The sequence below is a fragment of the Corticium candelabrum genome, chromosome 7, assembly GCF_963422355.1.
Source record: "Corticium candelabrum chromosome 7, ooCorCand1.1, whole genome shotgun sequence".
NCBI classification, from domain to species: domain Eukaryota; kingdom Metazoa; phylum Porifera; class Homoscleromorpha; order Homosclerophorida; family Plakinidae; genus Corticium; species Corticium candelabrum.
In genome coordinates, this window is record NC_085091.1 from 1139107 (window position 1) to 1166163 (window position 27057).

The 27057-nt window shown below is 39.9% G+C and overlaps 3 protein-coding genes across 5 annotated transcripts in view; 1 reads left to right on the forward strand and 2 right to left on the reverse strand.

Annotated features, from left to right (window-relative positions):
* Nucleotides 1–48: 48 nt before the first annotated feature.
* On the reverse strand, nt 49–14132 carry LOC134182336 (arf-GAP with coiled-coil, ANK repeat and PH domain-containing protein 3-like). Of its 2 annotated transcripts, XM_062649734.1 has the most exons (27): nt 14033–14132; nt 13912–13969; nt 13780–13838; nt 13658–13718; nt 13478–13531; nt 10665–10723; nt 10506–10568; nt 10256–10310; nt 10131–10196; nt 8877–8921; nt 8727–8822; nt 7923–8038; nt 7754–7868; nt 5718–5824; nt 5601–5661; nt 5412–5465; nt 5176–5237; nt 5052–5113; nt 4929–4992; nt 4801–4870; nt 3925–4569; nt 3797–3857; nt 3639–3706; nt 2371–2480; nt 2248–2308; nt 519–568; nt 49–452 (listed from the first exon to the last, which is right to left on the reverse strand). In XM_062649734.1, the coding sequence occupies exons 1-27, from the start codon at nt 14083–14085 to the stop codon at nt 302–304; spliced, it is 2526 nt and encodes an 841-aa protein (XP_062505718.1). In that variant the 5' UTR covers nt 14086–14132; the 3' UTR covers nt 49–301. The 2 variants fall into 2 exon arrangements, with proteins under 2 accessions (XP_062505718.1, XP_062505719.1); XM_062649735.1 differs by lacking the exons at nt 7754–7868; nt 7923–8038; nt 8727–8822; nt 8877–8921.
* Nucleotides 14133–14140: 8 nt separating this feature from the next.
* Nucleotides 14141–23335, forward strand: LOC134182339 (uncharacterized). 2 transcript variants are annotated; one of them, XM_062649739.1, is made up of 12 exons: nt 14141–14239; nt 14299–14421; nt 17325–17450; nt 18687–18812; nt 19569–19688; nt 19746–19868; nt 19966–20091; nt 20152–20277; nt 20342–20446; nt 20522–20620; nt 21239–21598; nt 22111–23335. In XM_062649739.1, exons 1-12 carry the CDS (start codon nt 14212–14214, stop codon nt 22917–22919), a joined length of 2271 nt encoding a protein of 756 aa, XP_062505723.1. In that variant the 5' UTR covers nt 14141–14211; the 3' UTR covers nt 22920–23335. The 2 variants fall into 2 exon arrangements, with proteins under 2 accessions (XP_062505723.1, XP_062505724.1); XM_062649740.1 differs by lacking the exons at nt 14141–14239; nt 14299–14421; nt 17325–17450 and adding an exon at nt 18499–18517 and having other exon boundaries at nt 22111–23334.
* A 111-nt stretch (nt 23336–23446) lies between these two features.
* Nucleotides 23447–27057, reverse strand: part of LOC134182395 (ADP-ribosylation factor GTPase-activating protein 2-like) — a 5416-nt gene continuing 1805 nt past the window's right edge. The window contains exons 6-7 of the mRNA XM_062649793.1: nt 23654–23717; nt 23447–23591 (exon numbers count right to left, since the gene is read on the reverse strand). Of these exons, the coding sequence (XP_062505777.1) occupies nt 23588–23591; nt 23654–23717 (68 nt within the window). The 3' untranslated portion in view covers nt 23447–23587. The remainder of the gene's footprint in view (nt 23592–23653; nt 23718–27057) is intronic.

The window sequence follows — 27057 nt, forward strand, 5'->3', positions numbered from 1 at the left end:
AATCACGTGTTAGCCGATGAAAGCGAGCGAGTGCACAAACTGCAAATGTAATTCCTCAGATTTCATTAGAATGCCAACCAAACTACAAAGTCTAAACTCAATACGTTCCATAAATTTGTACTGCATAAAAATGATAATTCGCCGCAATGTCAATAGTGCTGACTAGAATAGAATGTTCACCATCATCTCAATCATATAAAGCTCATGATAACACCGATTTACACAACAAACAACCAAACAGCCAACTGGCAACAATTGCTCCACACTCTTGAAGTCACCAGATGGCATGCACTCCCGTGAGCTAGAGGTCACTAGTTGACGGCGATCGTCGCAGTCTGTCAGGACTGTTGAAAGCCATCCGTGAGAAATCATTGAAAATTGCCTTGTAGCTGTCAAAACCAGCTGTTTCATCGTTCTCCTTCATGTCTTTGTTCAGCTTTGCCAAACGCAGACTAAATCACAAAACAAATATTAATTATTTAATTACAGATTGATACGATATATGAATGCTTGCATACAGTGTCACAATGTCAGCATGAGTTTGTGACAAAGCAATAGCCAATGGATCCTGCAAAGGGAGCATAAATACAAAACGTAAATATTCAATTGACTGTACGCAGTGTGTGTGTGTGTGTGTGTGTGTGTGTGTGTGTGTGTGTGTGTGTGTGTGTGTGTGTGTGTGTGTGTGTGTGTGTGTACATTTAAAGTAGTTGTCTATCCAGTCAGCATTCAGTGTGTCGGTATGTGGCAATGAGAGCAAAAAGGAAGGACAGAAGTAGTTGCCCAAAATTTGAACCTCGTAAGCAACAAACACCACTCATCAGATGTCCACAATTAGCTAACCGCAGCTCACACATAGACATAAGTAACCATGCCCACTGCATGCTCACTGACAAATGCGCATGTGCACACATTCTTCTTGCTTCAACTACAAAGACCGACCTGTGTAGCCTAAAGCAGCTACATACACTGTCTGTATGTTTGCATCATGTGGCTCTGCTGCGTTAGCTACACTATAGCTGTTCTGTGTTGGCAGAAGCAACAAACATGCCATTGAATCAAGATCAAATAAACAATCATATGTATGTATGTATGTATGTATGTATGTATGTATGTATGTATGTATGTATGTATGTATGTATGTATGTATATATGTAACATTAAAGAGTCATCACTGAAATCAGTGGACATACCATCATATATGTATGTATGTATGTATGTATGTATGTCCCAAGGCAAAGCTGTCTGCTACTGGGCACGTCCACAAGTGGCGAATAGTGGAATGACCTCCAGATATGAAGGTTAGCTGCAATATAAGCAAGTACAGCCGGTCGAATAGCAGTCGTAGACCAACAGCAGTAGTGCCAACAGGGAGAAGTGATGCAGCAGGTGGCACTAGTGGCACTGCTGTTTCATGGAAATGCTCCAGATTCCCAAAGACAGCACCATGACGTGGCGAGTTCAGGCCGCCACAAAAGCTTGTGCCGCCCTGCTCATAGCCTCTAGTCCTGAGGTTTGAGTTTGTTCTGTTCCCCGATGAGGATGAGACCATGGTTCATGGTTCAACGGTTCAGACAACTCTTTGAGTATTGGTGATATTCTCCAATGGCAGTTGCAAGGGGCTCACGTAGGTGCTCCTGGCAAATCACCTGTATCCTGACGTATGGGTTTGCTTGTTGCAATTCTTGCCCCAGTGAATCATTCATATGTTTAGGACGAGAGTAGATCTGGCCCAGCACACACCTTATCCACTTAATTAAAGCTATTCAATGTGCAGGTTTTCTGCAGCATCTGACACTGTTAGATAGTCTCCATTGCACCTGTGGACATGCCATCACCATCACGTATGTATGTATGCATGTATGTATGTAAGTATGTATGTTTGTGGCTCAATTGGTTAGAGTGTGCAGTTGGAGATTGGCAACATCCGGGACCTTTGGGTCAGAGTTTGAGTGCGGGAGGGTCACATACATAAGTTCCCTTGGGCAAGGAACTAACATACACTTGCCTCTCTCTCCGGAGTGTACCAAGAAGAAGAAGAAGTGACATATAGACAGTGACCGCTGATAGCATTGTAGCATTGTAGCATAGTCATTGCAGTATCGAACCTGAGCCTTAGGGGCTCTTGTATGTACGTAGGTACAAAAAATGTATGTATGTATGTTTGTTTGTCATTACTGTTGCTGGTGAACATGCCATCATGTCTGTATGTATGTCTCTGTGTTGATATGCCTCCTCGTGTCTAACCTGTCCATCTTCATCTACAACATCTTGTTTAGCTCCTCGTTTCAACAGCAAACATACAAGACTGTAAAAGAGACAACCCTGTCTGTAATGCATTAGAACACTTCACTGTTGCAATATCCATACCCAGTTCCACCTTGTTGAGAAGCAAGATGTAATGGTGTGCGCTTAGTTTTATCACCAAGATTGACTTTCCCTCCATTTTGTAGTAGAAATTCTAATGCTAGAATTTGTTCCTATAAAGGAAACAATAAAATCATCCACACAGAAAGTAGATTCAGTCAACACTTATGTTTAGGTATGGCAAAAATAAAAGACAGAAGAAACAAACACAAAACAAGAGTGGACGAGCAGGCAGCCAAGCAGAAAAGGATGGAAAAGGGAGGAGAGAAAGAAATTGGAGGAACAGAGGAGGAAAGGAAGAAGAGAGGAAAGAAAGAAGAGAGGAAAACAAGAAAGAGGGAGGGAAGAAGAGAGGAACGAGGAAGAAAGGAGAGAAGGGAATAAGAGAGGGAAGAAGAGAGGGAAGAAGAGAGGGATGAAGAGAGGGAAGAAGAGTGGGAAGAAGAGAAGGAAGAAGAGAGGGAAGAAGAGAGGGAAGAAGAGAGGGGTGAAGAGAGGAAAGAAGAGAGAAAAGAAGAGAGGGAAGAAGAGAGAGATGAAGAGAGGGAAGAAGAGAGAGAAGAAGAGAGGGAAGAAAGAAGAGAGGAAAACAAGAAAGAGGGAGGGAAGAAGAGAGGAACGAGGAAGAAAGGGGAGAAGGGAAGAAGAGAGGGAAGAAGAGAGGGAAGAAGAGAGGGATGAAGAGAGGAAAGAAGAGAGGGAAGAAGAGAGGAAAGAACAGAGGGAAGAAGAGAGGGAAGAGAGAGAAGAAGAGAGGGAAAAAAAGAGGAAAGAAGACAGGGAAGAAGAGAGGGAAGAAGACAGGGAAGGAAGAAAAGAGGAAAGAAGGAAGAAAGGAAAGGAAGCAAAGAAGAGAGGGAATGAAGAAGAGAGAAAGGGAAAAAGAGAGGGAAGAAAGAAGAAAGGAAGGAAGAAGAGAGGAAAGGAAGAAAAAAGAGACGGAAGAAAAAAGAAAAAGAGGGGAAACAAAGGGAAGGAAAGAAAGAAGAGAGGGAAGAAAGAAGAGATGAAGGAAAAGAAAAGAGAGGAAAGAAGAGAGGAAAAGAAGGAAAGTAAAAATAGAGAGAGAAAAGAAGAGAGGGAAGAAAGGGAAGAAATAATAGAGAGAGAAGAAAGAAGAGAGGGAGGGAAGGAAAAATAAGAGAGAAGGGGAAGAAGTACGAAAAAATGAACAACCAAAGACAAACAACAATCACAATAACAGTAACTAAACACAAACAGACAAACCAGTGTCCAAACACACAAAGCTACAAGTGTTCTAAAGACCTTACAAATCGCACAGCTTGATGTAAAGACGTTTGTATATCTTCTTTCTCATTCTTCCAGTTTACATCAGCGCCTGCAAACCATAACATAAAGTATGATAAACAAACAAACAGAGACAAGTGAGATGCATACAAGCAGCATTATTACAATCACAACAGCTCACCACATGCCAAAGCCAACAGCATCCCAGAAATATCACCCGTCTTTGTCGCCTCATACAAAATCTAACACACACAACAAGCAACAACCATCACCACACACATCATCATCCTTCAACACAACAACATCAACCTGTGAACTATTTCCCGAACTACCAGCATGTGTATGTAACTCAACAGACAACCGTCTCAATCTACTTTCCTCCTTCTCCGTTCCCGTCATCGACAACAACTTCTTCTTCGGAGACAACTTCTTCAACTTGTGAAGAACTCTCTTTCGTCTCGACTTCTTCGGCTTCGACACCGTTTCTGTATCACTAATGCTGCCTGCCTCACCTTCACCCTTCAATACGTCCAACTCGTCCTGAGATTGTGCTCGTTTCGGTTTTGAAATCGTCCAGCGACGACGACCAACCGGCGAGACAGGCTGACTGTAGGTCTTCCGATGAATTTCTGGACTGATCCTGTCTGAATCAGATGTAGCTTCAGACAACACTATTGAATCCATCGTCACTTCTCGTTTGTCAGTAGCAACCGGGAAAGGATCCTCGTCTCCGCTGTCGTCACTTTCTGAGCCGGTGACAATGGTAAGCGGTACTCGCACTGGTTTGGAGGTAGACACTATCTTTTGTTTCAAGAGAAAACGTTTGTCGATGTACTTCGCTCGTATGTATGTCTCTCGTTCATCTCGTGACGACTGAGTTGTCGGCTTCTTCCATCCTTCCAAATTTTGCTCAAACACTCCGTTGACCACAGAGTTGCCAAGCATCATCATAAGCTAAAGTCACACACAAAAATTTAAAAATAAATAAATAATTAGTTGATAATAAAACTAGTAATGCACATGTGCTAATGACTTAGACAAGTACTTAGACATCAATACAGTCATTCTGTCTTATAACATTTTAATATTAATAATTAATTAACTAATTAATTAAACTTAAAATAATAGTAGCAACTCTAATGACAGATTTGATGATATCATCAGTATTGTCAATGCTGTACGTACTTTTCCTGTTTCTGGTTCCCACTGGTCAAGTGTCAACGATCGCACTTTCGAAACGTGAACTCCAAGACTCCTGAAATTTCACACAAACGTTTATCCAACGACACAAACAATGTACTCGCCCAACTGACCGATGAATTCCCGAGCAATCAATACAGAGAGTGACTCCAAGGTTGATGCTTGCCCACGTTGAGTCTACAACAACAACAACACGATGTCGAACTTGACAACATAAACTAGCAACAACTACTGACCTGGAGAGTCACAGTCGGCACACGTTTCATTCCCAGCAATGCGTTTCAGCTCGGCTGTACGTCTGTAGACAGTAATATTGTAGCATTCAATATAGCAAGTTATGACTAACATGATGTAGCATACTTTTCTGATGATGCAAACAAACTGTCAGGAGGTGATGATGACGACGCTGAAGGTGTTACACTCTTTCAATAAGAAAAACGAGTTTTATCAGCAATAGACTAACTAAATACATTTAATTAACTACATATCAAAACATGAATTGTCACACACTCACACACACACACACACACACACACACACACACACACACACACACACACTAAACAGTTTATATATTGCTAAACAGTGTGTCATACTTGCTTCTCTGCTGTGTTTGAGGGTGAAATGTCTAATGCAGCGGCTGCAGCTTTCTACAAAATAGAAACACATAACATCAAACTGCGTGTCTTGTGTGCATGTGTGTGTGTGTGCATGTTTCATCCTTCCACCTATTCATCTGCCTGTCAGTTGTACACGTTGACACAACCAACCAACACATCACATACCTGCACAGCGGTTATCCATGCCGTTCTAATTTCTTCCGAATCAGCTTGTACCATCACAGATCTGTATAAACAAACAATAAAAATGGTAAACACAACAATGCTAGAACAACTGTCTACTTTGTCGGCAGAACTATTTCAAAGCAAAATCTCCTCTCTAATTGGTCATCAGCTGGTTTTAGAGTACAAAGACGTAGATCTTCAGCCAACACAGTTACCTCATCACCCTAAACAAAAGACAAACAAACAAATGCATGGAAACAAGCAAGAATATAGACAAAGAAACAGATAACAAGTAAATCAACAAAAACAAACAAACTTACAAACAACAGTGATAGGAGACAGACAGACAGACAGACAAACAGCAAGCCAGACAGACAGTCACAGAAAGATAGACAGACAGACAGACAGACAGACAGACAGACAGACAGACAGACAGACAGACAGACATAGACTCTACATGTACATATGCTAGAAATTTGTAAAAGCAAATCAGTCCTTGCAAACAACAAAGTCATAGATTAACTAATGGACTTGGCCTTGAATGGCAAAATCAAATAATCTATCCAAATCACCATGATTAGGTAACAGTTTTGAAAGTTTTCTAAGGATAACTTTGGCATTGCATCTTTGTAGAATTGTAGGAAATCTTTCTCTCCAACGCGACATAAACATGGAAGCACTAAAATTGGCTTCTGGATTTGCTGACTGTTGTGACAAATGCTGAAAAATTCTCTGCCTTTGTGCCCAACCTCCCATAATGTCCTATCACAAGAGGAACACATCTTAATACATATCCTCCTGGAACAAGCTCTTCTGAATATTTCTCATTTTCTTGTCTTCTCTTATCTTGGCAGCATGACCATATTCCTTGCTAGCCCTCCTAATAATGTCCTGACTTCATCGATGAGCAAGTGAAACATCAAGATCCAAATTCTGTCCAGTATTGAATCAAACATTGTAATGTCTAGATGGTCTTCAGTATTGATGTGTTGATGTCTTGGTTCGGTTTGATGAGAAAGGTGAAGGTCAAACAGGCACTCACTCCACCCATTCAAGACTGAATTGTGAGACCACACAGGTCAAAAGATGGTATCCGTATTCATCAAAGTCAAAACCACAATCACACTCTTTAATCCAAAAAAGAAAGCAATTACATCACGTAAAAGAACCCAGAGGAAAGTATGTCAATTCTGAAGACAGATCAGACATAGTCGTATTCAATTCGGCATCGGGGGTGGATCTTGAATTGGATATTGCTCTAGCACATCCCTGGAGCAATGAACTAGAAGGTTTATCAGCTACAACTCAGAGAGCAGCAGCAACCAGAAGAGAAAATCTGAAGATCAAAAAGTACGACCAGGAGCTCTTGCCTGGAGGTTTTCGACCAACATTTGTGCCTATAGTCTTCAAACATTTTGGCTGTTGGGGAGAGAAAGCTGAAGAGTATTTGAAGAAACTGTCACAGCTATCAAGAGACGAAGACGGAAAGCCAAATGCAGCAACCTTCAAGACATACTGGAGATCTGTGTTTTCTGTGTGTCTACAACCATCAAATGCTAGAGTGATTGACAGAAAAATAAAGAAGATTGTTTCAAGAGACAGCCACATAAACATAAATAGTTGCAGGTAGAACCAAGCCCTATTGGCTTGGGTAGTATTTAGTTGCTTTGCTTAGATGGTGTATAATAGTTTAATGTTTGAAAATATATGTATTGACAGACAGACAAACAGACAGACAGACAAACAAACAGACAGACAATGACACAAACAAACAAATGGACAAACAAATAAACAGACAAAATACAGATAACTAAATCACAGAAATACGATAATAGAAACATTTGAAAAAAGCAAACACATAAACCAACCGCCAAAGCAAATAAGTAGAACCGTAAACCCAAAGCACAGCTAAACCTTCATCTAACACACACACACACACACACACACACACACACACACACACACACACACACACACACACACACACACACACACACACACACACACACAACACACACACACACACAACACACACACACACACACACACACACACACACACACACAACACACACACACACACACACACACACACACACACACACACACACACACACACACACACACACACACACACCAGTTACATCTCCACACCTTGAATTTGTTCTGATAGAGCAACTGATTATTCTGTATGAAAAAGTATCGTCTATTCCAAGTCTTGAAAGCATTTGTCCCTCGTTTCCACAAATATCCTCGCATCATAGCACCACTAAAGCCTCCACAATAGCATCACAATACAGACGACAGAAAAAGCCACAATAACCTCATGTCCGAGTCTACAGACAGCTTGTTGTAGTCCTTGACTTGAGCTGTCAGTTGGCATCTTTGCTCCGTCAACTTCTTCTCTTTCTCGGTGCATTGATGAGCAAGTTCATCAAGCTAATAACATTATTAATATCAATTAATATAAACAATTATTTCTCAATATATTATTGATTATGTGTAGAGTAGAAGAGATGAAATTGTCTGTTGTTGTGTGATGCATTTTCAACAATAAAATAAATAAAGTTTGAACAACTCGCCTATCTGGCTGTCAGTATGTCTATTTTTTTCTATTTGTGTGTCCTGATCTGTCTATTCATCTGTCTATCTTTGCCCATGTATTGAATGTCTGTCCGCTGATCTATATGTCAGTGTATTTGTCTACTCTCATCTGTCTGTCTGTCTGTCTGTCTGTCTGACTGACTGTCTCTCGTCTGTCTGTCTGTTCAATCTGTCCATCTGCTCGATTGATTGCCCATCAATTTGTCTCTCTGTCCATCACCCAACATCCACTACCTAATCAACCCAACATCCACTACCTAATCAACCCAACCAAGAGGCAACTTTCCAAACACAAACAATATCCACTTAAACATACAGACAATTAAACAAATACCCCATATCATCAACTAAAAATACTGCAGCTCATCATACAAGCTAAGTTCATTAATTAAACTTCCACTCAGCCTACAGTAAATGATCAACATAAAGTACCAACAACAACCTACTGATGTTCTACTGCATGATGTCACACAAACAACTAGTTGATATTAATATGTAACAACAAGTGTTAGTGCCATGTCACCTCTTCTGCTACTGTTTTCATTAATGGCTGACTCTCTTTCAATACATCGTAACCGTGTCGGAAAAATGTGCTTTGAGCTTCCATGAATGACAACATCTAAACAATAACGGTGACTGAACAGACAAAATAATTAAAAGAAATGTGCATTACAGTGTGTAGAAGACGATGCCCTTTCTTCACATGAAAAAGATTAACCTGAACAAAGAATAAAGTTTAATGTGTCTTTGATGCCCACATGTCTGTCTGTGTGATGTATTCCTGTGTATGTGTTTTGTTTGATCTTCTGTCCATTAGAAACTCACACATCTGACTACCTGGTACTTGACTGTTACTCAGATGTTTGTCAATTTCCTTCTGTCTGTCTGTCTGTCTTGTCTGTCTGTCTATGTGTCTGTCTGTGAAAAATTGGATTAAAAGTGTGATTGTGGTCATAACTTAGATGAATACGGATACCATCTTTTAACCTGTAAATATGGGGGTGGACTTGTGTGGTCTCACAATTCAGTCTTAAATGGGTGGAGTGAGTGCCTGTCTGACCTTCACTTTCGCCATCAAGCAGAACCAAGACATCAATACATCAGTACTGAAGACCGTCCAGACATTACAATGTTTGATCCAAATACTGGACAGAATTTGGATCTTGATGTTTCACTTGCTCATCGATGGAGTCAGGACATTATTAGGAGGACTAGCAAGAAAAATGGTCATGCTGCCTTGCCAAGAGAAGAGAAGAAAATGAAAAAAATGTTCAGAAGAGCTTGTTCCAGCAGGATATGTACCAAGATGTGTTCCTCTTGTGATAGAACATTATGGGAGGTGGGGCACAAAGGCAGAGAATTTTTTGCAGCATTTATCACAACAGTCAGCAAATCCAGAAGCCAACTTTTAATGCTTCCAATCGGAGTCCATGTTTGTGACGTATTCGAGGAAAAGATTTTCTATAATTCTACAAAGATGCAATGCCAAAGTTATCCTTAGAAAACTTTCAAAACTGTCACCTAATCATGGTGATTTAGATAGATTATTTGACAATCATATTCAAGGCCAAGTCCATTTAATAGTTAATCTATAACTTTTGCTGTTTGCAAGGACTGGTTTGCTTTTACAAATTCCTAGCATACAGTATGTACAAGTAGAGTCTATATGAGATATAGTATCTGTCTGTCTGTCTGTCTGTGTAGCAATAGTCTTAGACTATAGGTAGAACATTTCGCTTTAACAGTAACTGTTGTAGTAGTGAAGATTGTTGACTGTAAACTTGATCCTGTCTGTCTGTCTGTCTGACTGCTAGTGTGTTTGTCTATGTGTCTGTCTGTCTACCTGTAGTCTATCTGTCATTGTCTGCCTATCCACCTGTCTGTCTATGTGCTCATCATCCATAAATCCCCATGTGTCTCGTCTCACCTGATACCCATAATCAAGTGCTGTATGCCTAAATGCAACACTCATATCTGCCAATGTCCTGCTTGCCTACATTCAAATTCAAAATCAGAGTAAACATAAAAACGAACTACAAAAGGTTCACACACTTCTTCACGTTCCTGAAGCTTTGATCGTGATGCATGAGAATTCTTCTGAAGAGCACTGAAAAGAGAACAAGCAAACACATTGTAATGTATGTATACAGACTGACAATAAGTCAAACATTGGAAATGATCACACAAACAGACAAACACAATAACTAAGATAAACAATCAAGCAAATAAATATACATCAATAAATAAATAAAGAATTAATTAAATACATAAAAATTACCACAACAAACCACAAGTATTATACCTGTCCATCTCACTGCTTGCCTTGTCGAACACTTTCTTTGTATCTTTTACACAACGAACATCTCTGCAATCAGGAAGGTCACGTGATCAAACTTAGAAGCTTAATCCAAGTTAAGGTGTGATGAGATGGAAATGTGAGATTTTGATTGTAATTTCATACTTTCGAAGAAATTCTTTTACTCCATCAGCTAATACTCTTTGAAATTGATCAAATAGAATCTAACGAGAAGAATGAAATTGGTCATGCAGACAAAGTTTAAACTAATGTCAAGAAATTATACAGACAGACACAAACAGACAAACAAAACAGACAAACAGACAGACAGACAAACTGACAGACAGACAGACAAACAGACAGACAGACAGACAAACAGACAGACAGACATTCAACACGGTGTATCAACAAGATGTGGCACAAAGTTAGTAGCACATCATATAAGTATTGTTTTTGGAATCCAATCCCAACTGGATAGCAATGAAAACAGATGTTAAGAACGCTTTCAATTCTGTCAGCAGGGACCAGATTATGGAGCAAGTTTCTCTATCTTTTCCCGACATACACAACCATGTGATTCAAATGTATGGCAAACCCAGCTCGCTTGTCTTCATGAGAGATACCTCTCCTGTTATAATCGCATCTGAGGAAGGAGTTCATCAAGGAGATCCTTTGGGACCTGTCACATTTGCAACTGCCATTCATTCAGTGTTAACTAATGTCCAGAACTCTCACCCTTCAGTAAGAGTCCTGGCTTACCTTGATGATGTATTTTTGCTGGGTGAGGCGGAAGATGTTCTGGCTGCTTTTTGTGATTTGAAAAAGTCCTTTTTAGCTATCAATTTGGTCATAGCCGACAAAAAGTGCGAGATTTTTTCTCCTTCATCCTCAACTGTTGTCAAAGGGCTTGACGGAGTTCCCGTGTCTAACGAAGGAGCTCTCTTTCTTGGTTCACCAATTGGTACAGCTTCATTTGTTACTTCCTCTTGTACCACAATAGCTCAATCAAAGATTTCACTGTGCAATCAGCTTACCAAATTAGACGATGTCCAGAGTGCTATGTTGTTATTACGATGCTGTCATGTCCCCAGCCTGAACCACTTGGCCAGGACAGTCCAGCCTGATTTACTGGTTCCTGCATCTACCATCCATGACTCTAAGACAAAGGAAACATTTTCTGAACTCTTAGGCTATGACATGATAGCTGACAAGTTTTGGCTTCAAGCTTCTTTGCCTATCAGATTGGGTGGTTTTGGAATGATTCCTTTGCTTTCAGTGAGACAACCTGCATTTGTTGCATCCTGGGCTAATGTTATCACAAATCTGCCATTCCGGTTTCCTGATTTACGACCTCTCATAGACACCCTCTTGAGTTCTTCATCCTCTCCAATCAGTGAGGCTTTAGCACAATCTGTTCCTCCAGGAAAGCATATCTCTGACTACTTGTCAAGTGTCGAGAAAGTTCCAAATCAGTTGTCTTCAGTTGCTGCTACTTCCAAGGCTCAGAATCTATTGGATAACTTTCCCACCGCTAGAGATGCAGCCCGCCTTCGCTCATCAAAAGGAAAGGGGGCTGGGGCTTGGTTAAACGCCATTCCCACATTGGAAGCGTACGCACTTAGTTCTTGCAAATTCTGCTTGGCGTCCTTCCTTCATTTGGGTTTGCCCATGTCTCTCTCCAATTGGACAACGACCTGTAACTGTGGTGCTGACATAGATGACAGTGGTTACCATTTGTTGACTTGTAAAACAGGTGGTGGGCCTGTGTGGTCTCATGAGTCAATTTCTTCCATCTGGTCAGATTGTTTTCGCATGCTGCGTATCCATCATCGCAGGGAGCCAAGGAACAGGTACACTACTACAGACAACAGACCGGACATTGTCTTTTTCGACTCCGACACTGGATACAATATCGATCTCGACATCTCCCTTGCTCACCCATGGAGCAGTGACATCTTCCCCACATCTGCTGGTGTTGATCGTGCAGCTGCAGACAGGAGAGCAGACAGGAAGAGACCAAAATATAACAAACAACAACTACCAGGAGGTTCAATTGTCAGTGCAATTCCATTGGTAATGGAACACTTTGGAGCATGGGGGTTTGATGCATGGAAATTCTTAAAAAGATAGCAAAGAAGTCATCAGATGAAGTCGGAAGAGTAAATCCAGCGGAGTTTATCGACTTCTGGAGCAAACGCTTTTCGGTCCAAATCCAAAAGTGCAATGAGAACATCATCTCTAAGAAGTCATCTTCATTGACTGGAGTCAACAGAAGTGACTTTTATGCCACTCAGTACTTTAGCCACTAGCTGACACTGAGCTAGGGCTTTGCACGTAGTTTAGCTGCTTTTAGAGTTTCTAGAGTTTTTAGAGTTATTAGTTCCTTCAAGTTTTGTTTTGAATTTAGTTTAGTTCACGAACATTGATAGTAGTTGGACAGCATATATAGTTATTTGCATTGCGGAAATGTATGATAGACAAAATGTTCAAATAAATGTGTTTGACAAACAGACAGACAAACAGACAAACTAACAGACAGACAAACAGACAAACTAACAGACAGACAAACAAACACACAGACAGACGGACAGACAAACAGACAGACAAACAGACAAACTAACAGACAGACAAACAAACAGACAGACAACCAGACAACTAACAAACAAACGGAGACTGACAAACAGGCAAACAAACAGACAAACAGACAAACAAAGAGACACACAAACAGACAAAAAACAAACAGACAAACAGACAAACAGACAGGCAAACAGACAGACAGACTAACAGACAGACAAACAAAACAGACAGGCTGACAAACAGGCAAACAAACAGACAGACAGACAGACAAACAGACAGACAGACAAACAAACAGACAGACAAACAGACAGACAGACAAACAAACAGATAAACGACAAGAAAATAACAAAAATTAGAAAACAGCATAGTTGTGTGGTATCAATACAGACATACAAACCTACTCTATACAATGACTGCAGCTCTGACAAAGTCTCAGTAAATCGCCCAAGTGTTACCTGTAGCAACGACAAACAACAACTACAACACACACACACACACACACACACACACACACACACACACACACACACACACACACACACACACACACACACACACACACACACACACACACAACATACCGCTACAAACTGACTGTCACCAAAGTAATCTTTCAGAGAGTTGAATCCATTAATCAACACACTACAACACAACATCACAGTTAGAGACAAAACGGCAATTAACATCCTACAAGCATCCACACCTGTTGGACGATGAAAAGGCTTTTCCATTCTGTAACAATCCACTAGACAACTTGATAACCTGCCACACCCAAACACACGTGGGCGTGGGCGTTTCATTATACCATCCATTTCTACACTAATTTGAGTCAAACCTTCTCCAGCAACGTTTCGAGTCTGTGCATATCTTGCTCGCTACGACTCAAACTTGCTCTGAGAATAAAGAATAACGAAACAATTAGAAATAGAGACGGGAAAATTGGTTTGTTTGATTGCCTGAAAGATGGAGTGTCTCCGAGACTCTGATCCAAGTCTACTGGCCAATCCATAATCTTTCTCTCTTCTCTGAATGGACGGATGAGAGGAACAACGGATTTACTGACTGCGCATGTGCACGACAAAGTCCCTCTCTAAACTTGTGTGCGTGTTGACTAGATTGTACAAGTTGATCTACTATGGCTCAATCTACAGATAACCCTGATGGTATCATTTGTGGGTGGAGATGTAGTGTTTGTTTCAGTTTTGTTCGTTTTCGTTTGTAGATTTATTTTTGAGAGCAAGGAAATTGTTTGATGAGAGAAACTATATAGATGCTGAAAGTATTTGCCATAAATTACTGTTACTCTATGAGACAGCAGAACGTAAATCGAGAGATAAAGCACATGGTTAGTGTGTAGAGTCCCGTATCTAGTTTCGGATAACGGCTAGATTCGAACGCGAGATCTTGGTTCAACGCAATTGCCTAAGGATGAAATATAGGACAACTTAGAGACGTTAGGTAACTATTCTTGATTCGTGACAATCAATGGATTTGGCTAGTTCTAGCGAGAACGAGACGCGACTAAACGTAAACCACGCCCTCCGTCTTGACCCGGACAAATACCTCTAGTTCGGATGGCCTCTCGTGTAGAGCTACCAAAGCACAGACACAAACCGAATCTATTTGTTGCAGTAGCCTAACATCTCATCTTCCAAACAATCGTATGGACAGCGTCGTCGTGTTTCGTGCGTAGCCGTGGTAGTCGTCAGAGTTGAGTGAAGTCACGCCCTCTAGTTTCGGATGCCCGAAACACGCTAGATCGTCATTTTATGACCAAATTTAGACACTCTGTAAAGATTTTGAGCATAGAATCTCGACGTCTAGTGCTAAAATTAACTTTTAAGACATGTTCTACGTATTTCTAGCCAATTCCTCATCACTCTCTGCAGCGTAGAGATCGTACGGTGCTGTTTGCACATCTAGGGAACAAAATTTCTCTATGTAGCAGTATCTTACTGGCTTGCTGTGCAATCTAGAGTAAAAAGGTTCGACTTGCACATTCAAAAATAGGGTATTCCCCTCTGCTATTGGATATCTAGTTGCCTTTTCTCATGATGTGGTAGGATTAATTTGTTCCACTTTTCGTACCGCATTTCCTCTAAACAAGCGTTCCTGACCTCTCTTTTGCTTCAGTAACAAACAGGAGGCTTCAGTAACAAAGAGAGGTCAGGAACGGTCAGTGCACTTTCCGGCCATTCAATTTTTCAATTTTTTAGTTTGGTTAAAAATTAAAAAGTACATCGTGCATTTTAATTTTGGGCCAGTTTTTATCCAAAAATTAAAAATTACAAAATTGAAAATTGAGTTACTACATATAAGAAAATCAAGAATACAAAATTGAAATGACAACTACACTTTCCGGCCAAGTATATTCTATCTAGTCTTCAGTGACAGCGCCTAGACGTGATAAAGCAATTTGATTGTTGGCACTGTCTCCTTCAAGGTGTACACTCTAGGTGACAATTCCAAGTAACAGGCTGATAAATAGGGGTTAGCAGTAATGATCTAGGATTCTATAGGGAAGCGAATTTTTTTGTTCAGCTGATGTGGCGTCTCTAATTTGTTGATTGTACACACTTGCGCTAGTAGAGGGATTCAGTTTGTAACACACTTGCAGGTATAGTAAAGGTGCACCTGAACTTGTGCCAAAGTGATTAGAATTGTGGCACAGGTTTAACTTAATTAAGCATAGCACAGTTCACCTGCACTGCCTTAATTAAGCGCTAAGCCGATTAGCTTGTTTTAGCACAAATTACTCAGCACTCAGATAACCATCTCCTGGATACAGTACAGGTATTGTTGCTGAAGAAAATGGTGGATTTGACCATAGGTGTAACAATTAATTAATCAACAACAAGGCGATCGATCGATTAATTCAATAGAAACTCTCTCCATGTTCATCATGTGCTAATTATTATCTTTTGGAAATAATCGCCTTTTAATTAAAACCAACTCTGATAGCTTGCTACTATGTACACTTGTGCCACAACCCAGTTGCTTTGTGTACGTACACCCAAGTCTGTTACAACCAATCCCTCCAGCGAATGTCTATAATTGACGAATTACGCCACATCAACTATACAAGAATTTGCTTCCCTAGCTAGAAAATCCTATAGATGGTTACTGCATAGTTATTAACTACTATTTCATCAGCAGTAGGTGATAGCTATTTGAGCTGTGTCTGTCAATTGTCAACTAGAGTGTACACCTTGAAGGAGACAGTGCTAACAATCAAATTGCTTTACCACGTCTAGGTGCTGTTGCTGAAGACTAATAGAATATACTTGGTGGGAAAGTGCAGCTGTCATTTCAAATTTGCATTTGCGATTTTGTTAAAAATTGGTCCAAAAATTGAAATGCACGATGTACTTTTCAATTTTTAACCAAACTAAAATTGAAAAATTGAATGGCCGGAAAGTGCACTGACCAGGAACACCTATTTAGAGAAAATGCCCTATGAAAAGTGGAACAAATTAATCCTATCTCATGAGAAAAGGAATCCACTATCAGCGGGGAATACCCTATTTTTGAATGTGCAAGTCGAACCTTTTTACTCTAGATTGCATAGCAAGCCAGTAAGATACTGCTACATAGAGAAATTTTGTTTCCTAGATGTGCAAACGGCACCGTACGATCTCTACGCTGCAGAGAGTGATGAGGAATTGGCTAGAAATACATAGAACATGTCTTAAAAGTTGATTTTAGCACTAGACGTCGAGATTCTATGCTCAAAATCTTTACAGAGTGTCTAAATTTGGTCATAAAATGACAATCTAGCGTGTTTCGGGCATCTGAAACTAGAGGGCGTGACTTCACTCAACTCTGACGACTACCATGTATACTACGGCTACGCATGAAACACGACGACGCTGTCCATACGATTGTTTGTAAGATGAGATGTTAGGCTACTGCAACAAATAGATTCGGTTTGTGTCTGTGCTTTAGTAGCTCTACACGAGAGGCCATCCGAAACTAGAGGTATTTGTCCAGGTCTAGAGGTAGGGCGTGGTAGACGTTTAGTCGAGTCTCGTTCTCGCTAGAACGAGCCAAATCCATTGATTGTCACGGATCAAGATCAGTTACCTAATGTCTCTACGTTGCCCTATATTCATATTTAGACAATAATTGAATTGCGTGGAACCAAGATCTCGCGTCCGAATCTAGCCGTTATCCAAAACTAGATACAGGACTCTATATGTGAAGATGTAGATATCTATTGATATTAACTATTTAAATTTGTGTTGGAAGCGCTTAATATGTTGGGTGCGTGTCTGTATCGCCAACATAAAGTGAGCGACGCCGTAAAGTTTACGGAACAGTGTTTGTCTATTGTACGAGATATTACACCTCAAAACGAAGAGTTTCTGTCTAATGGTAAGTGTGATTTCTGTTTTATTCATTGTTATGAGTTTATCTCACTAACACAACGCTTTCAACCTCTATTGACCGTTTAGAGGAAATTTAGATAGTAAAGTTGAGGGTTACATCTAAAATCGTGCATTTCATCAGTTCTGTCAACAGTTTGTTTGTCAATTAATGTTTTATTGAATATGAACTCAGGATTGATATTAATTTGATATTTTATATTATTTTACAGAACAACAATTTTTGGTCATTAATTAATAATTTGGACAAAGTTTTATTAAATCTTGTTGCATTTGCTTTTTTCCATATTCTTCATGTGACATCATTTGTGTTCGTTATGATGGCACTTTGTTCTTCCATTAAGAGAATTACAATTTATAGCAGAAATTTTGTGTTTTGCATAAGTTACAGTAGGATGTGAGTTATGTGAAGACTTTGGGACCTGCTCTATTCATAACTCTGAATATTCCAGATAATTGCATGACGTCTACTCACTACAGCTACACAAGCAAATTGTTTAACATGTGGGACTAGTGAGAGTGGAATGTCTGCAGTTTGTTTTTGGTTTTCATGATGTCCCACATGGTAGAGCTCGCAATTGCAAAGTGTTGAGCAATGCAGACGTAGCTGCAGCCACCCGAGGCTTTCTTACAAATTTCTATCTTCTCTTCTGTGGACAGAACCACTCTAGTTTGCTTCTAATTTGCAGTTGCAACATTTTCACAATCACAAATGAGGACGGACATTACCGTTTTGTGTGTAAAGCTAAGGTGAGGGCAAGGCAGCCTGTGTCTGGTAGACGGACATGTTGGGATAACTGGTGTTTGTATGAGTGACATCCTGCTGTAATATTGTTGGATATTGAACAGCCGTCCATCAACAGATACAAGTCATACTTTGTCAGAAATGAATGTAGAACAACGAGAGTAGCATAGCTGGTTGTGACAAGAGTTTTCTAGTAAGACAGCAATACAAACAGCCACAGCAAGTGAGAGCAGCAAGGAAAATGCATTCTATCTTTAATTTAGTGTATAGGGAAATATTAATGCAGAAGAAAGTAAAAGAAAAGTAGAAATGTGAGTAGTGCGGCTAGCTTTTCATTATGATCTATGTGCACTATGTCTAGTGTGTAGTGTGTGTTGAGAGGTGAAGATGTTGGGGTGTGTGACAGACTGTGAAGAGAGACTACGACTAGAAGAGATGATGTGACTGACTGACTGTTGTGTTGTTGTGTCTCTAATTTAGTGTTACACCTAATGGGAGGGTGTCTATACCATCAGGGCAACTATGAAAGAGCAACAGAACATTTAAGAGAGTCACTCAACATCAAGCGAAGATTGTCTTCTGTGGACAAAGTCATAATGACAGCAAGTGAGTAAGATTGATGTTGTGAGTTTGTAAGTGAATGTAATATTGAGTGTTAGGTTTATGAGTTTGTTAATTAATGAAGTAATGTAGTGTTGCAGCTTGTGTAGAGTGTAAGAGATGAGAGGAACACATGAACGGGTCGTCAAGGAGGACAAATAGACAAAGAGAGAAGAAAAGTGAATTTAGACATTGTGAATTGAAGTCAATGTCTTTAGTTAAGTGGAGGGCAGTGATGAAAGTGGAGAAGCACGACTTTAGACGAGTCTTTGTGTTGCATTTGTGAATGTTAATAGATACGGTCAGATGTGGTCGTTGCAAGCATGTTTGTTCCCCTAGTGTTTGTTGTATTAATGCAACTGTCAGATTATTGGTAATGTGGACATGAGGGCTTTGTGTCACATTTGTAAATTGGTTGTACGTGTATGTTTGTGGGAAAGCAAGGATGTCAGTTAATTGGATGTCAGAGTAACGAGGTCTGTGTATATTTATGATGGAAAATTGCAGTCGTGATTATGATGTTTGCTGCTTTGGATTGATTTGTATGATGTGAGAAAACAATAAAGAATGCTGATTCATTTGCTGGTAAAATTGCTAATCTTAAATCAAACATTTATTTATTAAATATGAAATATTGGTTTGTGATATTTTGTTTTGTAGAAATTGAAATTTATTGATGAAAGATTTTACATTTTATGTATTAATATGGCTTTAAATATTGATATCAATGACTGTTAATAAATGTTTTTTGTTGTTGTGCAGCTTATGCTTATTTGTCACGTTGCCTTCTTTCTCAATGTCTAACAAGAGAAGCAGAAGATGTGATGAGAGAAGGTTATGGTTTAGCATTCAGCATGGATGACAATGTTGTGAAAGCACGAGGTGAGTATGGTGTGTGAATTGAAATGTTGTTTGTTGTTGCTTATTGTGTTTGAGTAGCTGCTACTCTACTGGCTTATGCAATTCAACTAAATGAAGGAACAGAAGAGGAAGTGAAAACATTGTTACAACAGGCTGAAAGATGGATTCAAATGGTGGGAGAAGGACGAGGCAAGGCACTTGGTAAGTTACAAGATGGAAATGAGTTTGAAGAGTTTAATCATTGAACTTGTCAGTGTGTTGTGTGACATACGTTGCTGACTTGTGTTGTGTTGTGTAGTGTTGAGTGAAATGGGAGAAGTATTGGTGATAAGGGGTGACTACAAGCATGCGAATAGGATACTGCAGGAAGCAGCAACAATGCAAAGACACTTTTTACCAACCAACCATCATGACACTGCTTTAAGTGAGAGATTGTAAATATGAGAATTGTCTCTTAATTATGTTTATTGTTTTTTTTGTTCAGCTCTTTGTCGTATGGCAGAGTGTCAAGTGAAACAAGACCAACAAATGGATGCTCTGCCATTGTTCCACGAGTCATCAGAAATGATGAGTAAATCAATGGGTGTGGAACACCCAATAAGAGGAAGAAGTAATTCATTGTCTAGAGTCATATTTTGTTTTGGTTTATCTGTAGAATGTTTATTTGTATTCAGGTTTATTTGGTGTTGCTAAAGTCCTTCTAAGACAACAGAAGTGGCAAGAAGCAGAAACCATCCTAAAGGAAAGTGTCAATATTTTCCATCCCACAACAAGTGCAGGTGTGTTGTCACATAAAATGATTAGAAATGATAGAAAGTGGACAAAGTAGGAGTTCTATCTTATTGTGTGTATAGCAATTCGAGATCTGAACTATTGCTTACGAATGCTAAAGAAAGATCAAGAAGCAGTCGACATTTTGCAACAACATCAACGAGTTGTTTCTTATCATCAAGGTATACACTCATTTACTTATGAGCTCCCAATTATTCTTGCAGGAAATTTTTGTATAAACTGTGCTGTAGTGACTTTCCTTATACCCAATGAGCAGACAATTCGAATGCAATTTGCATTAGCTAAGTCAGTTGGTGATGATGAGGTCACATGTAGCATGTAATGTGACATGAGATGTGGGATGAATGTAAAGATGGGCAGCATTCCTCCCTTGTTTTATGTAACCCAGTCATCCAATATGTACAACTATTATCTACTGTCACTCTGTTGTTCTTTTTAAGATATTTACTATCCACCACTGCTCTAGTTGCAAGTAAAGCTTGTTTATTTTTACTAAAATCTGACAAGCAGACGGATGTTGTATGTCATGATTGACACGTTAAGATTCTAGATCTGTTGAACACATCAGACAGTCATTTCCATGTTGTATCAGTAATGTATGTTGTTGGTTAAAACAATCTGTGAGAAGGTGACACTAAATATTTTTACCTTCATGTGCTGGATTCGTTTGTTGACTGTTTGTCTATCTACATACTCGGTCTTCTGTCTTCTTACTCACTCATCTGTTTATGTGTATTATTGCTTGTTTGAGTATTAATCTTTACTATTTATTTTTGCAGTCGAGCATCAAGCAAGTGCATGTCAAGTTGATGATTTACAAAAAGAGTTGGAGCAGCTCAGAGAAAGCAATCGAGCCATTCAAGCAGAGAAATCTGCTTTACAGCTGCAACAACAACAACAACAAGAAATTAATGATATGAGAAGCACAATAGAAGAACTGAGAAGACAAATTGATGTCTTGAGGCACGAGGTGCAAGAGAAGCACACGACTAATGAACGTCTGGCAAGAGACTTGCAACGAAGTGAAAGAGCATGGCAGGAGCTGCAACAACTTCAACATCAATATGACAGCGTTATACAGATCCATGATGACAGTTTACACATGACTGGATTAAAGTTGGGAGAAGGAGCTTATGGAGGTAACAGAAATGAGTGAATTGTCTGTTTACATGTAGCTATACAGTAGAGTACCATTTAGTTATCCGGACAGGTTGGGACCAGAGGGTGTCTATGTAGATAACTGGTATGAAGCACCATATCCCAACAAGTAGCTATCATTACATGTGTAGCATACAGATATCTGACTTTGCAAGATGTCACTGATTTTGTGTGTACTGTGGCTCTGATTTGATTTTCTACCACTGATTTTGTGGTCACACGATGACCAGGTGGCAGAGATGAGGTGTCCATGTAATACGTGCTCTACTGTTTATATATGAATATATGATAGACCTGCCCCTTATATAGCATGCTAATCACACGATAAAATATTTATACCATGGGCACATGATGTGTATAAGTATAAGTGAGAGTGCGATAATAACTGGAAGTAACTTATTGCACACTTGCCATGCAATACATCATATACACCACAGCATATGAGCTCGTGACTGGTCACGTGACCATGGTATAAAATGATGGTGTATTATAGAGGTTGGTGTTGGCATGTGGAGTGGTGTAGGAGTTGCTGTCAAGACATTTTATGAAGAACCAGTTAGAGTAGATGATCTCAACATTTCATTCATTCGACGTGAAGTGTCGGTGTCCAGTCGTGTCCATCACCCCAATGTCGTGTCCATCTGTGGAGCTATCATTGAGAATGAAGTTCCTCTTCGTATCATCATGGAGCTTTTGGAAGGATCACTGAAAGATGTGATCAGAGCTGCTTTGAGAAGCAGATATCTATCCATGAGGGAACAAGTGGATATAGCTGTGGGATGTCTGTGTGGTGTGATGTATCTTCACCAGCTGCAGCCTGCTCTTCTTCATGGAGACATTCGCTCTACCAACATTCTCATCAGCAATACCATGGAAGCCAAAATTGGTGATCTGGGCTCTTGTCACTTTTCTAACGAGTCACTTTCTGTTGGTCCTCTCAGTCCACAATACATTGCACCAGAACGAGTTGTGGAAGGTCGTGCAGCGACTCCACACAACACAACAGAAGCTGACATGTACAGCTTGGGAGTCACGCTTGTTGAGTTATTCACAGGAATAGGTGCAGAGAGGAGAGTGCGTGAGAGTCAGTTTCGAGCTGTTCCTTATGTTCCACTGCAGGACATTTGCTATGCTATGGCAGAAGAGAATCCACGTGATCGCATTTCTGCAGCAGCAGCTCTCATGCAAGTGAATGTCGTGAAGCAGAATGATGAGTACACTTCATGTCCTCCCAAAAGGATGGTGAAAGGCAAGAAACACAAAGAAGAAAAAGTGACACTCGTAGAGATGCCGTGGATGTGACTTAGGAGCAGATAATTGTGATGTATTTGTTTGTCTGTTTGTCTCAATTTATCCAACTTTGCTGCTTGTTATAAATGCAATAGATGATGTTGCATGTGTGTAGTCTGCTGTGCACATGAGTTGACATTGAACTTTTTGATAGTCTAGCGGTCAGTCTCACAGGTTTTTACAGTTTGTGTTGATCATGTGAACTACAGTAAAACGTTTGACTCTAAATGAAGATTTTTATACACTACACAACAAACACCTACTCACCTCTCAAATAGAGACAAACTCACAAACATGGAACAGACAGACAGACAACAAACAGCTACTAATACACAAACATATAGCCAGACAGAAGACCAACCTTCTAATGATGCAGCCACCTCTCCACATGAGAGCAATTGATCCATAGTTGATGTCCAATTGTATTCCTTTGCCGCTTCTCTCAGCAGCCCTGGGCATACGAGATAATCTTGGATGCATACAGAGCCCAACCACACCCACACAGATCACAATCAATGGGCAACAAGATCCTCCACGACTTCTCACTGTCTACCTGTCTGATGTGCTCCACCATTTCCTTCCTGTCACCTTCATATTTGGTCGTACTCGGCCCTTTCAAGCTCTTGCTGGCTGTTACTCTCTCATCTCTCAAAGAGGAAAGGCAACGTGCAAACACAGACTCACCTACAGTAGACAATGTCAGTTAGTGCACACATTATAAAATGTTGTTTTCCTGCTTGTCTGACTGATCAGCGTGACAGGAATGCCCAAGTCGAGTAAAGAGGTGACTGTCCATTTGCCTGTTCCTTTCTGCAATAGAAATCTTACATGTATTATTGTTTAACCAATAGTTTAGCATCAAATAGAGAACAACACACACACACAAAGAAACAAACAAATAGTCATAGAGACACACAAACAGATACAAACAGTCACACAAACAGACAGACAGCAGACCAGACAGACAGACAGACAGCAGACCAGACAGACAGACAGAGAGACAGACAGACAAACAGAGAGACAAACGAACAAATGGATGGACAGACAGATGGACAGACAGACAGCAGGTTCTAGCTAAAACTGTCTTTACCATGAAATTGACAGTTGGGAAGGTATTTTAATGGTTGAATGCTCTCTAACTGTCATGCTATGTACTCTCAATGCTGACAGGGAAAACACGCAATGCAAGACATCACGAATGCTGTAGACTTTACCTGATTCCTGTAAAACTAATAATTGAAGCTGTGTCTACACCCTCACTTCCACAGCTATGAGCCTTCTGAACACCACGTATGATAGGATTACTTGTCACAAAGAATTACAAATTTAGATGCAATTTTCTATCTAAACATGCTACCTGTAAAATATATCTAAAATCATACTTTCGACTTTCATTTCACGTGACTGCAAAGTCCGTAAATAGTATGTAGTCATCGAAGTACAGACATCCAACCTCTTCAATTTCCAAATTTTATTCTTATTTTTATTTTTTAACTTTTCAATTTTTTGGCTAATTTTTCAAATATTTTGTCAGTGACTTTCAATTATTTTGCAGGAAAAATTTAAATTTGAAAACAAATTTTTATTTTTAATTTTGTAATTTTCAATTTTAATTTTTTATTTTTCATAATTTTCAAAGTTGAATTTTGATTTTCAACTTTGCATTTGAAGCTCTGATGGATCCAACGAGCAGACATGCCGTAATATTTGTCCAACATGTAAAGATGTAAAGCCATCATCAATAAGCTGTTTGGTTTAGCGACAGTAACCAGTTGTACTGCTGGTCAGTTTGGTGTGCTACTCAAAAGTGCATCTCTAGCTCGTGGACGATCATGACTGTGGAAATAATTACAGCAATTGATTTCGCGTTAGTAGCTGCAGACAGGTAAGTTCTGTTGTTTATTTCTAACAAGACTTGGCAATCACAAACATGATTCACACTGAAGCTCTTTTACGACAAACGGTTACAGGTGGTCGTCAATATTGGAACCAAATTTAGGTGTTCCTGCCCTGTACATGGAGCTAAAGCCCTTGGACACCCAGAGGCTTTAAGTGCACTATAGGGTTAGCTCTGCCCACAACTGACATAATGTGTATACACCCAGCAACAGAGTGGAATAAAACGATCGGTCATCGCACTTTGACCGACCAACTGATGTTCACGAACTACCACTATTTTGCTTTGATAGGACATACCTACATGACTGATCAATGTGTAATAGTTATTGCATGGATGGTACTGGTAGAAAATCAATGAGGGACCCAAAAGTCCAGACAACTGACAGAAGCAGCTAGGCAAGATCTAAGAGTTGATGACCTCCAACTATGTGAGTACAAAATGACTTTTTAGAGCAATATCATATGTATTGCCCCAAGCACCATTCATTGCACTAGCTGCAGTCAAATAGAATAAACAGTGGGAGGGCCACGTGCCGGTAACCAAGTTGTTTGTTGAAAAACATGCTCTTGATTAGCTTGCTCATCTCTTGATCAGTTCATGTCATTACTTTACAGGCCTTGCTTTAACTAAAATTTAATAAAATTTTAGTTACAATGAATTGTAACCACCACGACAACCATGCAACAAACAACAGCAAACAAGCCAAATTTTATGTTTTGATTTTGATCGCAAATAAATACAGAAATCAAATAAGAATAAATGCCCAAAATTTAAAATGTTGGGTCAACCTCTTTTGCTAGAGCACGATGTCCGACCATAAATTTGCTTTATATTTCACTCTGCAGCAAGGTGGCACAACTCAAGACCAAGAGACTGAGTACAGTACCAGAAATTTATTAAAACAATTTGACAAACGCATGATACAGTATGCCACCTGCCTTTAGACTCTTACTACCACTATAATCAAAACATCCACGATATCTTCACACAACCACCTTGTACGTCCTACGAGGTTGTCTGTCGCTGCACTGCCGCTCCAGCAAGATGCTACTGTGAATTGTTGTAAGGTTAGACAGTTGTTTGACTTGAGAAAGGGAGATTACTATAGGTTGTTGTATTGTGTTGGCCATTCCTATGGGAAGGACACATACAAATACTGTATATAGATTAGTGTAAGGATTAGTCTAGAGGCTGTTGAGTGAATATGGTTGTGTGTCGGGTAGATTGCCACTCGCTAATCAAGAAGCCAATAGTACATGGTATCAAGAGTGGAATTTGAACTCACGCCCACATACACGGACCAGAACTTTCCACCGCCATGTGCTGCAATGATACACTCAGCCGTCATCTTCCACAATGCTGTATATATAGACTCTGATCTTCCTTGTAGCCTTGTATAGGCAGACCATTGATAGTATACTTCCCGTACTGGTGGGACCCAGAGTCCAGTCTGGCAATGGCATTATTCAAAGACTGGACACCGGAAAAGCAACACATTAATGTTTAGTTTAACTGTTAACTTGGAGTCTTCAGGAGCCAAAGGATCCGTGGCTGGAGCCAAGTCTGGCTCCATTGCCCTGGTAACAACACTCCTAAAATGTTTCATGCAACTGATTGGCTGTTTGTCCAGTGTCTTTGGTTGCCACGTACGACATAAAGGAAATACTGCTGACTGGGCCACATACAGAAGGCATGACACGTTCCCACAGCATCAGACAAAGTCAGCCACATAGTCCGCAGACCGAAGTCGGTTCAATGCTCTATGTTTAGAGTACGCTACTCGCCAAGTCTCGTGACTCTTATGTCACATTTCTTAGGGCTCGGCTGAAATTAGACTTAGTTTTAAATTGAGGTCATCTAAATCGTAAACAATAATGTTCAGTGTCTATTTCTTCAGTATCTGTGCTTTAGACTCGGAAATCTCTACAACTGCCAAAGGAACGTTGACAGTTGGGCTGCAACTGTAGCTAGAACCCTGCAGACAGACAGACAAGTAGACAGGCAGGCAGGCAGATAGACAGACAGACAGACAGACAGACAGACAGACAGATATATGTATATATGTATGTATACTGACAAACAAATAGACAGACAAACACACAAACAAAATACTGTATTTGCCCATAATAACGCCATGGGTGTATAGAAAAGAAACCTCTTCTCTGGGTGTATACTAGGGCATAGACGTTATTTTAGTCCCAGGCTTGTACATGGACGCAAATGCTGTTGTTTGGCCAGTCATCATTTAGA